The sequence below is a fragment of the Numida meleagris genome, chromosome 3 (genome assembly GCF_002078875.1).
Source record: "Numida meleagris isolate 19003 breed g44 Domestic line chromosome 3, NumMel1.0, whole genome shotgun sequence".
NCBI lineage: Eukaryota > Metazoa > Chordata > Aves > Galliformes > Numididae > Numida > Numida meleagris.
This window is the reverse complement of record NC_034411.1, coordinates 13,950,361-13,964,389: the sequence shown is the minus strand read 5'-3', so window position 1 is coordinate 13,964,389 and position 14,029 is coordinate 13,950,361. Positions and strand designations below refer to the sequence as shown.

At 39.8% G+C, this 14,029-nt stretch overlaps 1 protein-coding gene across 4 annotated transcripts in view; it reads left to right on the top strand.

Annotated features, from left to right (window-relative positions):
• PLCB1 (phospholipase C beta 1) overlaps nt 1-14,029 on the top strand; it is a 389,735-nt gene that overhangs the window by 280,016 nt on the left and 95,690 nt on the right. For all 4 annotated transcript variants that reach the window (XM_021392475.1, XM_021392477.1, XM_021392478.1 and 1 more), the window contains exons 13-16: nt 4,668-4,752; nt 5,232-5,400; nt 13,181-13,251; nt 13,885-13,981. In XM_021392475.1, the coding sequence (XP_021248150.1) occupies nt 4,668-4,752; nt 5,232-5,400; nt 13,181-13,251; nt 13,885-13,981 (422 nt within the window). The remainder of the gene's footprint in view (nt 1-4,667; nt 4,753-5,231; nt 5,401-13,180; nt 13,252-13,884; nt 13,982-14,029) is intronic.

Here is a 14,029-nt window from a genome sequence, read left to right as displayed (position 1 = left end):
AATATCACATATTTTCTCTTTGTGAGCTGCTATTGCTATTTATGATTTTTTGCTGCAGTAGATCATCAGACTTAGTGTGTGTGAGTTCTAATTTTGCCTTGGCTGAAAATAATTTCTAGTTATTTCACTGACTGCTACAATTATCCCTTCATTTCTTCACTAGTTTCTACAGAAATCTGCAATTAGTCATGCCATTCAAAGAAACCTTCACCTAATTCCATGGAATGCTCCATTTGTCTTTTCATTTACTTGGAATGTTGTTTTTCTAGATCTTAAAATTGGGTCTGTGAGTATTAACAAACAATGCTAAGTGTTTTCATAGAACTGCAGTCATAACAAATCTTAATGACATCAATTCCTACTTCAGGCTGACCAAATTTTCTCTTCTGATTGTCAAGTTACAAGAGTCAGTATTCATGGGTGAAATGCTGGTCCCCTGCAAGGCAGTTTAAATGTTGACATTGGTTTAAACAGAAATACGGTTTACCCTGTGACTTTTATGCCTGGCTTTCAGACATTGCAGTTATCAGAGTTAAATAAGTTATGCATCAGCAGTGCAGATACGACAGGATTCATCACCACTGAACTTAAAATGCAGGTTTTTTTCCTTCTGGTTTCTGTTCACAAGAGTATTTTTAACACTTTTTATTCACCTAAGAAATAAATTGTTTGTTAGCACATAGTGTTAGTCATCTCATTTTACTTTCTTTCAGTGTTTTTTGTAGGATTATTCTCAAGCAAGTAAATAACTTTAATCTCCTTTACTGTAGCTCTACTATGTAGTATATTCATTCTTGCCTATTTTTATGCAATAAAAAGTTTAGAAAAAGAAGTGAGCTATAGAATTTAGAATATCTAAAATATTATGCATGCGTCATTTTTATTGAAGTCTAAATATGGATACTGAAAAAGGCAATAATAAGAAAAGATGTGCTTCTATCAAAAAAAAACAGAAAACCGAACTGAAAATTCTTAAAAGACCTCAAGAAGACCTTGATGTTTAAAATTGAGCTTACAAGAAGATAAGGTATCTACAAATCTGAAAGCAGACAGTCTATAATTAGAAATGCACTGATGACATAGCAAAAAGGTTAAGTGATCCTTGAGCAGTATCCATAGATTTCTTCCAAGATTAAATTTAATTACAGTTATTCATACCACTGATTTCTTGCTGGAATTGTTTCTTCAAATATTAATGGAATTATTATCACTTTTTCTTCCAACGCTTTAAATTATTTTAGACTCTTCTGGGAAGGATCTGTGTCTTTATTTGCCTTACGCAGATTAAGGACCTCTGCAGAAGTGATAGTAATACCATGTTAGGAGTAGTTATGCAGTAGTACCAGAGAGCCTCTATAAGTGACCTTCATGATAGTCATAACACCAACACAGTAAAATAAAGTACAAGCAATGCAATAATGTTAATGAAAACATTTTTTCAGGTTCCCTGTACTTCCATATCTCCAGATATCATGTTACCGCTTTATCTTCCCTGGCCCTGGCACATTCTGGGGGCATATGTATTCATTCCATGTGGTACCCATCCATATCCACACAAGTGAAAATCATCCATGATTTTCATGATTTTTTGAGACAATCAATTTTCATTACGTTAAATGAAGGCTAGGAGAACTTCCAGTAACAATAGACGTGGACATTTTTTCTTCAGGAATTAGCTGACTTACTGTTCCTTAACAACACAGATGAGAAAACACGTTGATGTAGAAAAGTCATTTGCTGTGGTTCATAATTTTGAAAAGAAGGTAAAATAAAAGGAAACAAAACTCCAACTTTTAAAGTACTTTAATAGTAATACTATTGCTAATGATCTCTGTCTTGAAACAAAGTATGTTTTTGTGAGGAACACAAAGAATACCACTTGTTTAAATACTGGAACTCCTACATACTTCTTATCTCCCGAATTTTTCAGTTTCTTTCATAGGAGCTTTTAAAAATCATGGTTCATAAGTTCCAGCTGACAAAGAAAAGTAATCCTGTTATCTCAAGATTTTTGTTCTTTGACCTTGTCTAGTATTGCAAGATTTTATTTTATATTATTAAGAACTGTTACTTCTTAATTTTCCTTTTCCTCCTTTTTCCCTCTGCAAAATGATTACATTCGAATTTATATGCTAAACCAAAATGTGCTGTATTGAATTTTTCTCTTTTGCAAAAGTGAAACCCTCACTATGTGCCGTATGAGGTAAACACGTAATTAAACATGGAATATCAGAAGAATTTGGTCTAGTTGTTTTGTATGAAATTTATTAGATAAAAGTTCTGCATGCTTTTTCTGTTTCTTGTCAAGAGTTCTTTTTTGGGGCCTGTGTGCCCATTCAAAAATGCTGGTGTCGCATCTAATTTGTAAGGCTTCAATTATTGAGCTCTTGTGATTCAAGGAAATGTCCCTTGAACCTTCTGGGTCCTAAGAGCATGGATGTATTCAGAAAACACGCTAGTGTAGATGACTGAAATAATCCTGATAGACCTCTTGTAGGCGCTATCTGTGGCAAATACCCAGTCTGCTTTCTTACTGGAACAGAGTGTCGTGCCTTTATTTTCCTTGGTAGCTGGCAGTTAGAAATAGCTAAAGCACAGTCATTGCCTGATCTATTCCTCCCGTCACCATCTCCCTTGTGGGTTCTTAGTTTCACTGCCTTGCCTGTCTTCATCTTAATTTTCCATCCTCAGCTAAAAGTGGCTCTTAGCGTTTTTGCAGAATTGGCTGCATGTAAGAGAAATTAATGAAATACTGTAGTGATTTAAATTGCATGCAGCACTTCTGTAGCTTGGTGGAATAATTTAAAGCCTACTCTCAGTATGTTTTGTAAATGACTGAGCTTATGACCAGTTCACCCTGTATCTGCTTCAAGGGACAGCCAACATGCTGCTCTTGGGGAAATTACATTTTCTGATTCAAATGCCACCCAGCCTTTATCTCAGCTCTGTTTTGGCCCTGCTGAACCCAGGAAGAGCTCCGCTGCCAAGTGCTCAGTTAGTGGCTAATGGCAAAATAGACATTGAAGTCTCTGTACTCCTAGTTTGCAAGAGAAAAATGTACACTACTTTTTTCATATATATCGAATTCTACTTTGTCGTGAGAAATAGCTCCATGGTAACGTAACTGCTTATATCATTCATGTATCTTCCATAATCTGTGGTTCATAATTAATAGTAGTTAAGGAGGTTGCGTTAAACAAGATAAACCTGTCCTTTAATCAAAACTTCTCCAGAGAGTATCAAAAATGAAAATTTTCAAAGAAACCTAAGCTCAGATGTTACAGGCTTTATTAGACACATACAACAAACATGCACAGTTGTCTGAAATTAGAGAGGGATTTTAGCACTGAGCTACATGTTAAGATGATTTGAGTAATATTTCTAAGCAATGTAACCTATCCTCAGTCCTGAAACTCCCTTCACTGTGTTATGCAGCAGTTTCATTACTGAGTTGCACTTTGGGAAAATTCATTATGAGTAAAACTTGCTGAGATTCAGTTTATTTCTAGAAGATGTCAAGACAACCATTGAAGTAATTTATTATGGTAAAATTCAGCACCAGATCTGATTTGAAAATTAGGAAATGAAGAATCTGACTGTTGACCCAAATAACAAGCTAAAATAATCATCGAGCATTTCCACCTGGTATATTTACATTGGTCCCAGCTATATATATATTACAGGCATGGAGTATTTAATTTGAAATGCAGTTACACCAGCACTTATTACAGCAATTCTCCTAATTGACATAATGCCTCTTAGCATTAGTACTAATTACATCTATGTTATGACTTCTGCCAGTGAGGATGCAGCAGGAGGCGAGAGCAGCACAAGCTGCTGGTGCCAACCTCACCCATGAGGTCTGTGAGTGGGCCAGCACTGTGTGGGGGAGAGAACTGCAAAGCTGCAGCTGGGAGCAGGGCTCGAGCTGGAAAGGCTGTCATGCTACAGGCACAGCACCCAGAACACTCATCTCATATAGGCTGACACAAATTGGGTGGGAAAGTGGGCTGCTGAAATGAAATCTGCGGTGAAGCTAGCCACTCCTCTGTCAGTACCTTTAAATGATGCATTTTTGCTGCTTTTGAAACCCAAGTAATGTCTTCTCCTCATTCTTCTTATGGTTGTGCCCTGGAGACACACTGGGTGAGGTGACAAGTTTGGGACACTGGCAGAGGAGGCTGCTCTATGTGTAACGGTTTGGGTTTTGATGCCTTAGGTCAGATATGACAAAAAAAAAAAATCCAAATGAAGAGAGGGAGTGTGAGAAGAATGTGTGGCATGTGTACAGAGTAACACAAGGAGAAAAATATTTAGACTTCAAATAAAATGTTGCCTGAAAGAGGCAAATTCATGCAACAGTTATTTCCCTAAAGGTAACAACTGACATCCTCATTTTTTTTCTACTAAGTGCATGGGAAAATACAACTCCAAAGTTCAGTTTCACCATTATTCAAGTGCCTAGTGACTTCACGTGTCATCCTTTTGATATGCTTTATCAAAGGAATCAGAATAATTGCATGATATATCTATGTCTCTGTGAGCAATTCACAGTGATTGAATCAGGAAATTATATCTTGTTTAGGGATATTAGGTATTCCATTACTGCTGCTTTCAGTCTGTAGCATTATTAGGACTCATTTCATTCTTTCTTTTCTCCCCTTCAGCCCTAAACAACAGGCAAAAATGGCAGAGTACTGCAGATTAATATTTGGAGATGCATTGCTTATGGATCCATTGGAGAAATACCCGGTAATATGGTTTGGTATTTATAAGATCACAAAATATCTTGTGAATTTTTACTTCGTTCGGTCCTGTGCCATTCTTTATATGCAGCCTTCCAAGACAGAGTCCAAAGGAGGGGTTTAAACAATGTGTGCTGTTGGTGACTTGGTCGTATCATTTTTGATGCAAAGTTTTTTAGGTACACTGAATTGTAATCCTCTAAATGCAACTGATTCTTATAGCTACCAGTTTGTAATGTATGCTTTCATATTTGAAGTAGTTCTTATTGAAGTTATTGCTGTAGAGATTTCATAAGGTATTTTTCTTCTCTTACGTGCCTTCCATAGCCCTGTTTCACTTTATGAAGGTTACCTGTTGATCAAGAGGTGCATTTTAACAGGGCTCATAGAGGTTACAAAATTATCTTGCAGCATGTAGGGCTTAAGAAATTGCCATGAGCTTGTTTCTTCTTTTGCTGTAACAAATTTATCTTCCTTTTCTGAAAGCTTGAACCTGGGGTTCCTCTTCCAAGCCCTATGGATTTAATGTACAAAATTCTGGTGAAGAATAAAAAGAAATCACATAAGTCTGCAGATGGTGGTGCCAAGAAGAAGCTCTCAGAGCAAGCTTCCAACACGTGCAGTGATACATTTGAGCCTTCATCCCCAGGAGCAGGTATGAATGGAATCTACAAATATGCTTCTCACTAAAACACAAATACTTAATTACAACTGTGTTTTCAAGCCATTGTTCTAGCAAAGTAAAGGTACACTAGTATGGGTTTTGCTCAGCAGGAAACGACACCAAGTGTCATTGCTCTAGGAGTCCTGAGAGGTCTCGAGACTGAGGAATCACTTATGGAGTGACCTAAAAATCAGTGAAGTGTACTGACATTTACCTGGACTATTTAGGAAATAGAACAAGCTACCAACTCCATATGCCTACTATAACTTAATACATATATACTAATAATGCTTAGAGTATCTACAGGGGACCACTGTGAGTATTAGTATGCAAAAGATATGGTAAGGTTTGCTCTAAAGAGCTTAAAGTCTAACTGGAACAGAGAAATAAAAATGCAGGAAAAAAAGATTTGTGCTACGTAATGGGAGCGGATCATCATCAGGACAAGCAACAAAATGTATGCATCCCCATTCCCAACCTAGTGTCTGTTCCCAGGACCACAATTTCTCCTTCCTCATGGGACTGAAATTGTGAATCGCTAAAAGTATAGATGCTTATGCCCTAACTGTAGAATACTTGAAGCATAGATTGAAAGCTCTTCTCAAATATATGCTTCTTGTCATTTGGCTTTAATTTTTTTACCCTCTTGTTTATAATTTTTTCCAAATTCTGATTAATCTAGCTGAAAATTTTCATGCTGGCAGTTTCCCTCAAGCTGAATTAAAAACAAAATAACAACAACAACAACAATCCTGCTGTATTTGTGGATAACACTGTTTATCCTATTAAAAGCAAAGAAAGAATGAGTTTTCAGCCATTGTGTTAAGAAACTTTAAAAAGGTCGCACTTTGGAGTAGAGCTTAGATTTCAGAAGAAGATTCATCCTGGTGTCTGGAATGATTTAATGCTGTGTTCATGATTTGCTTTAGACAAATCACAAGCAGCAGAAAAATAAGTGAGCATATGCCAGCCTCCATCTTTCCAAAACCTGAGGGGAACTGGGTTCCTAATCCTACTTTTTTGTTACCAGAACGTGGTGAGAAACTATATGTCTTTTGCTGTATTTTTTTTTTCTGTGCCTGAACTGCATAGAAGGTAACAGCTTGGTACTTCAGGAGCCTGCCAGTGAGCTTTCATAGGAAAAGACTTGGGCTGTGAATCTTGGGTACTGATGATTGAGACAGACAGGAGTAAGTCCCATAACAGAATATGTAATTTTAAAAATCAGTTGTGAATATTGTGCCTGTATTACCTGTGTAACAAATTCTGTTAACTGTAGATTTTGAAGATGAACACACCGAAAATGCTTGAACTGGGATGGTAAAATTAATGTGGTCTCTTGATTCATCTGTGAATGCCAAAATGTATGACTTGTAATCCTTGACAGACATTGTTTCTCCTTTAGGACCTGTGTTTCTTTTGGAAAATGACAATAAGTCAATATTTTTTCACTCTCTGTCATTCAATAGTTGATCCCAGATCTAGCATCTTCACCTTGCAATGAATTTCTGTGGGGATATCCATGCTGCATATGAGCACTTGACAAACAATAGTGAGTTTATATTAACAATACCTGTGGGGAGTGAGATAGTATTAATCTAATTTTATCAAAGAACAGCAGAGTCTGAGAGGGCTTAAGAGCAGTTCAGAGGCAACTGACAAGGAACATCCAGGATTTGCTTTTTAGGACTATGCTGAATTTCTAAGTATGCAGAGCACAGAGATTTCCACAGATCTCAGCTACAACTATGAGCACTGAGCATTTCTGTAGGTTGTAGAACCATAGGATCTTTTGAGCTGGAAGGGACCTTTAAAAGTCATCTTGTCCTACTCCCCTGTAATGAATGGGGACATCTGCAGCTAGATCAGGCTGCTCAGAGCCCCATCCAGCCTGACCTTGACTATCTCCAAGGATGACAGAGCATCCACCACCTCTCTGGGCAGTCTGTTCCAGTGCTTCACCACCCTTATTATAAAAACTTTCCTCCATATATTCAGTCTAAATCTCCCCTCTTTTAGTTTGAAACTATTTCCTTTTGTCCTGTCCCAACAGATCCTGCTTAAGAGTCTGTCCACTTCCTTCTTATAGCCTCTCTGTAGATATTGAAAGGCCACTACCAGTTCTCCTTGGAGTCTTCTCTTCGCCAGGCTGAACAGCCCCAGCTCTCTCAGCCTGTCTCCTGTACTGAGGACTCCACATCTGGATGCAATACTCCCGGTGAAAGCTCACCGGCACAGAGTAGAGGAGTGGGATCATCTCCCTTGACCTGCTGTCCATGCTTCTTTTGATGCAGCCCAGGATATGGTTGGCTTTCTGGACCATTAGGGCACATTGCTGGCTTGTGCGCAGCTTGCCATCCACCAGTACCCCCAGTCTTTTTCAGCAGGACTGTGCTCTAGCTTTCAGTCCCCCAGCTTGTACTGATTGCAGGGTTTGCTGCAACTTAGGTGCAAGACCTTGCACTTGGATTCATTGAACCTTATGAGGTTCACCTGGACCTACTGCTCCAGCCAGTGTAGGTCTCTCTGGATGGCATCCTGTCCCTCTGGTGTGTCAGTCACACCACGCAGCTTGGTGTCATCCACAAACTTGGATGAGAGTGTACTCAATTGCACTCTTGATGTCATTGAAGAAGATGTTTAAGAGCATTGGTTGCAGTACTGACCTTTGAGGGACACCACTTGTCACTGATCTCCATCCAGAAATTGAGCCATTAACCACCACTCTCTGGGTACAGTCTTGCAACCAGTTCCTCATCCATCAAACTGTCCACCCATCAAATCTATATATTTCCAAGTGGCGGGAAGTATGTTGTGGGGTACCATGTCAAAGGCCTTACTGAACTCAGATAGATGACATCAGTGGCTCTTCCCTTGTCCACTGATGCAGTTACAAGCAACAAGGCTGATCAGGCAGGACCTTCCCTTGGTGAAGCCATGCTGATTCTCCCATATCACCTCTTGCTCTTCCATGTGCCTTAGCATAGCTTCCAGGAGGATCTGCTCCATGATTTTTCCCAGCACAGAGGTAAGGCTGACAGGTCGGTAGTTCCCTGGGTCTTTCTTTCAACCCTTCTTAAAAAGGTGTGTGACACTGCCTTTTTTCCAGTCTCCAGGGACTTTGCCTGACCACCATGATTCAAATATTACTGAGGTTTGGTGATTACATCAGCCAGTTCCCTCAGGACTCTGGGATGCATTGCATCAAAACCCATAGATTTATGGACATTCAGGTTCCTCAGGCGGTCGTGAACATGAACTTTGCTTGTAGTGGGAGGGGCATTGCTCCCCCAGTTCCCGTCTTCTGAACCATCTGCTCAAGGGCTGTGTGTACAGTGGTTGCTAGTGAAAACTGAGGCAAAAAAGTTCTTGAATACCTCAGCCTTCTCCTTGTCCGTTGTTACTAGGCTGCCTGGGTTGCACGCTGTTTGGGTATACCTTCCGGGACTTACCTTTTCCAGTTGATGGACCTATAGAAGCCTTTCTTATCCTTTACACCCGTTGGCAAGTCCATTTTCAGTTGAGCCTTGCTCTGGCAGCATCCCTGTACTCCTCCCACGTTACCTCTCCCTGCTTCCACTGCCTGTGCATTTTGTTCTTGCCCTGCATTTTGACCAGCAGGTGCCAGTTCTGCCATGACAGTCTTTTGCCTTCCTTTCCTGACTTCCTACACCTGGGGTTGCAGAGCCGTTGTGTGCTAAGGAAAGCTTCCATAAAGCTTCCTTTGAAAAAAATCAAATGCCAGATTTCTGCCTGTAAACTTTTTTTAAAAAATTATTCACTGTTTTGTAAGACTGCTGTGGCAAGATCCGGTGTAGAGCCTTCTTTTCGCTGCCTCATACCTTATACGCATCTCAGTATTGGCAGCATGTAATGCTGGAGCACTGCAGATATTATGCTCCTCTATACCCAGTACCAATTTCTTTCTGAGGCATGAGAAGAATACTACAATTAAGGACTCACTAAAAGAAGCCTAATTCTTCACGTTTCTTAACAGAAGTGTTTCAATTCTCCTACCTTAATATAATTTTACATTTAGCAAGTTGGGCATATTATTCAAACAACTGTATTGTATTATATAGCACCTATCAGAATTACTGCTGATCTTCAGGGGAAGGTTGTGCTAATCTGCCCTTCATGAGATTTTAAATGAGTTTTTTCACAGCAGTGCGAAAAATAGAGATTCACTTTTCAGTTAATAGCAAGCTTCTCTGAGCCTTACACTGTTTGAGCTCAGATTTAAATTAAACCCAAATAAATCACTTTTATGATAAGTTCATAAAACATAATGTATGAAAGCTCAGCGATGGTGATATGGTAGCAATGATTAAAAAACAATTCTGAAAGAAGAGATTTTCGGAATGGCTCACAAATTATTCAAGACGGTGATGTAAAAACTAACTTCAGTAGGGTGTAATATCAGTAAGTGGCAAAAGCTTACATCCCTCAAGCTTTCCCCTTAGATACAGCAATGCAGGCAAAGCAAAGCAAGAATTTCTGAGATAACGCTTGTGAAGGTTTCATTTTGGTAAACAAGAATCTTAAACCTGGTTGTAAACAGAAGCAAACAATTGAGATTGTCAAATAAGTATAAGTCACCCTGCTAAAAGAAAGTAGCAGTTCTGCTGGATGCAGCTGTATGTTGTAGGCCTTTACTTCAGGAAGCCAAATCTTGTTAATTGGACAGTATTTAAATTTTGGGGCAAATTGATAATCTCTCAGTAACAGGATGAACTTTTCCAAGTACTGGCTGCTGTAAGGAAGTCACAGGAAGACAGAGAAAGAGGGTAGAATCGGCTCCTTCGTTTCAATGTGACTAACTAGAAAACTGAGTAAGAAGTTTAATGCTTAGTTCACATAATTTGATAAATGCACTGCTGCTGCATGCCATTGAGGCAGTGGCCCACTGCTATGTAGTAAAATGCTCTGGCACCTGAGTAAAGTTTACTTTTCCTTTTCAAAAGTGGTTAGTGCCTATGTACAGCTTTTGCAAAAAATGAGAGGTGATTTCCTCCACAGGATGTTGGTAGCTGCCTGAACATTATAAATCCAATTCACAGAGTTATCAAGCAACATCAGCAAATATCACACTTACAATCCATTCTGACTGTTCTTTTAAGGGGGCCTGAAAAAGTAAATTACGAAATTCTCCTGAATTTTCCAAGCAACATATAACATTTTATTAGGTTCTCAGTATCTGTCACATCTGGCTGTCAAACTGCTGAGTCCTGGTAGGTATAGATATTATTTAGTGCTTTGATTCCACTACCCTTAGTAATAAGGATTTGGCTTGTCATTCTCCTCTCCTGATCATTATCTATTCAGTATTATAGTGTCGATCTCTTCTACTCATCAGCTGGGATTCAGCCTCCTTTGGCTGCTTGTTGCGTTGTCCCCTGAGCACTCGTATGCGTTCACAACTCTGCCTCATTTACTAGGGATAGTAAGTGAAAACATCCTTGAAACTAGCACTTCTATTCCACTGAGAAGTTCACCATGTGGTTCTGTCAATGAGTTGTTGAAAGTCATTGGGCTTCTTGTGCGATAGGGAGTACGATCTTTTTATTTTCTGATATTCTTCTGTCTGCCCTTGTCCACAGACTGACTCTTGTCTTGTTCTTGGAGAGCAAGCTTTTGCAGCAGGTGGTCTCTGTTTTCCCTGTATTTGTGTTACACTTAGCATAGAGATGCCCTGTCCTGACCTGGGTTTGTAGTCCCATCTAGTTATCTCCTTTGCGCGCGCACACAAACACACACACAAGTACTTGGTTGGACTTCATATGCCAGCCCATGTGCTTTTATGTCATGTGGTGGCATGGAAGTAATCCCACCAGCAGTGTGGGAGGGTGAGCATAGAGGCATCTGTAGCACAGACATCTCCTTTGTCTGACCAAGGCTTGCCCTGAGTTTGTGTCCCAGCAGTGTAACAGCAAAAAAAGAAGTTTCGGTCTGAGCACAGAACCATGCTTGTGAGGGGAGATCAGTGTGGACATAGCCATAGGTTCAAAAACTCCTGGTAATTTTTATTCTGTGCTTGCAATCCTGTTATTATTTGTGCTGGGTTTGCAGTCTGATGAATAACTTGAAAATGAGATCTGATCTCCTTGGAAGTTTTCCTGTTAAATATTTTTAAATGAACAAATACTGCGTTGCATACTTCCCTCCCTGGACACTTCCAGCAAGAACAAGCTAGTATCTCAGCCATGCAAGTTGGCCGAAATCTGCCCCCATCTCCCTTTTTGTAGGCTATGAGAAGTGTTATTTTGCCAGTCTGGAAAAATCAATTGAGAGCTTCCCACCCAAAGATTGTCACTGTAAATCCTGTGAGAGCATGGCTGGCTCTTTGCTGTAACTTGAGGTTCCTTGAGCCATCCCTTGAGCCTGTTGAGCAATCATGCTATTTTCTTCAATGAAATGTTCGGGAAGAAATTTGTCCATGAATAAATGCATGACATTTCAACATCTGCATCTGCAGCCTGGGTAGTCATCATTTCATTGTGAAAGGCACACTCATTATTTAAATCATATGTGCCCTAAGCGTGATTCAAGGCCTCTTGGAACAGAGAGGAATTTCTAGATTCAGTGGGCTTTGGATTAGTCCCTCAGGTGACAGCAGAAACTGATACTGAAATACCCTTCTCTGGAGAGTTTGGGAATGCTGCACAATGGTTAGATTTTTGTGCTGCCAAAATAATTGCCGCTGCTGAAAAAAGCTGAAAGGTTTGTGGAATGAAACCTTTGAAGAAGTGTTGTCGATCTTAAAGGTGTGGACAGGTGACTGCAGTAGAAGTTAAACCTGCTTTTCCAGCGCCTTCTAAAGGTACATGGTGTATACCTTGTGACTGCCAAATGCACAGAAGGAGTTACCTAAGAGAAAGATGGATTGATTTCCGGTGCAACCAAATCAAAACATTGGGGCGGGGAGAATATTCATTAATTAGCAATAATGAATCTGTGTCTTACCTATAGGAATTTGTTAGTACATTGCATTTGGGAACAAGTCAAATAAAATGTGTTTTATTTGGTCCTATTTACTCTACCCTTATGCTTTCAGGGAAGGATGAGCTTTGTGCATCTTTATCACATTACTCGATTTGCACTGCCCTCAGCTGGTACAGCTGAGCTATGAATCCAAGCAGTAAGACACACCAAAGCTGCATCAGTGAACGGAAGTGTGAGCCAGCTCCGGCCAGCTGTGCTACCTGGGTGCACGCACTGCGATATCTTCAGAGCAGATGCATTTCTCTGAGCAGCCCTTGTTACCGTAGCACATTTGAATCTCAGTTTTCATGCATGATTTCTTCACCCTGTGAATGCTGTGATGTGTGTGCTTCCCCAGAGGGGCGAAAGCATTCACTGAAGGTCATGCAGAGATCTTGCAACAGAGAAATCCTAAACCCTGGAGCTGTGACCCAAGCATGGGAACATCTCTTCAGAGTAGTTTGTAATATTATACCTGTGCACTGTGTGCACTATGCACGCACCATGATGTTCTTTTCTAGGTGCTGATACCTGTCCCATGATTTCCAAATAGTAAGTGTCCGGAAGCTGAAAAGCAAGAGTTTTTGTTCGATTAGACAGTAAGAACTTACCAATGATGAGGATGGATATATCCCTCGAGACAATTTATTTGATTTGTGCTGTGACAGAAAGCGCATGTATAATGTCTTCTCTTCTAAGCAGTGCTACTTGTACATCTTTCGCAGATTTATCCCTGATATTTATAGCTCTTGGTTCAACCAGTAATTGTCTTCTGCTAAAAACATTTCAGGAGAAGCAGAGATTGAGAGTGATGATGATGATGACTACGATGATGATTGTAAAAAGTCGTCGATGGATGAAGTAAGGGCATAGATTTGTTTTACGGTGATGGATGGATTCCAGCAGTTCTGGGTTGGCTGTGTTACCAGGAGTGGGACTGCCATCTAGTGGAAAAAGGGAGGCAGGGCATCGGGAAGCACTAACTTTTGAAGTCGGTTGTCGGTGGGTTTGGGAGCATATCTTTAATTTGTTTATTAATATTTCAATTTAGAGAAAAATAAGACTTGATAATACTACAGATGATCGGAGTTAGACAACTGCTTGTGGTGTATTTGGCACCGCTGGAAATAAAACTGGATGTTGAAAACTTAGAGCTATGTTTTTGATTTATCTGATAGTCCAGATAAGTTTGCTTAGCACTGTGTGTACATATCACTATGCGTATGTAAAGGTTATGCAGTCCTTTTCCTGGGAGCTATGTAGAAAGAAAGAATACAGCAGCATTTTAATTAAACATTTACACTGTATAACATCTTTCCTTCGTTAGTTACGTGAAGCTCCCAGTGTGAGGCGCTGAATTCACTAAGACAGGATCAATGAAAGATTATTCTTTAATGGTTGATAGAAAACTGGGCTTTGGTGTTTGTGACCTCCTGATGGCCATCATGGATTTTGACTAGCCATTGTGTCAGCATTTTCCCTTCTCTGTTCTAGGGTACTGCTGGAAGTGAGGCTATGGCCACAGAAGAGATGTCTAACTTGGTGAACTACATTCAGCCTGTGAAGTTTGAGTCATTTGAAGTATCAAAAAGTAAGTAAGCTAATCATAAGTGACATCTTTTACTGAGAATTATCTAGC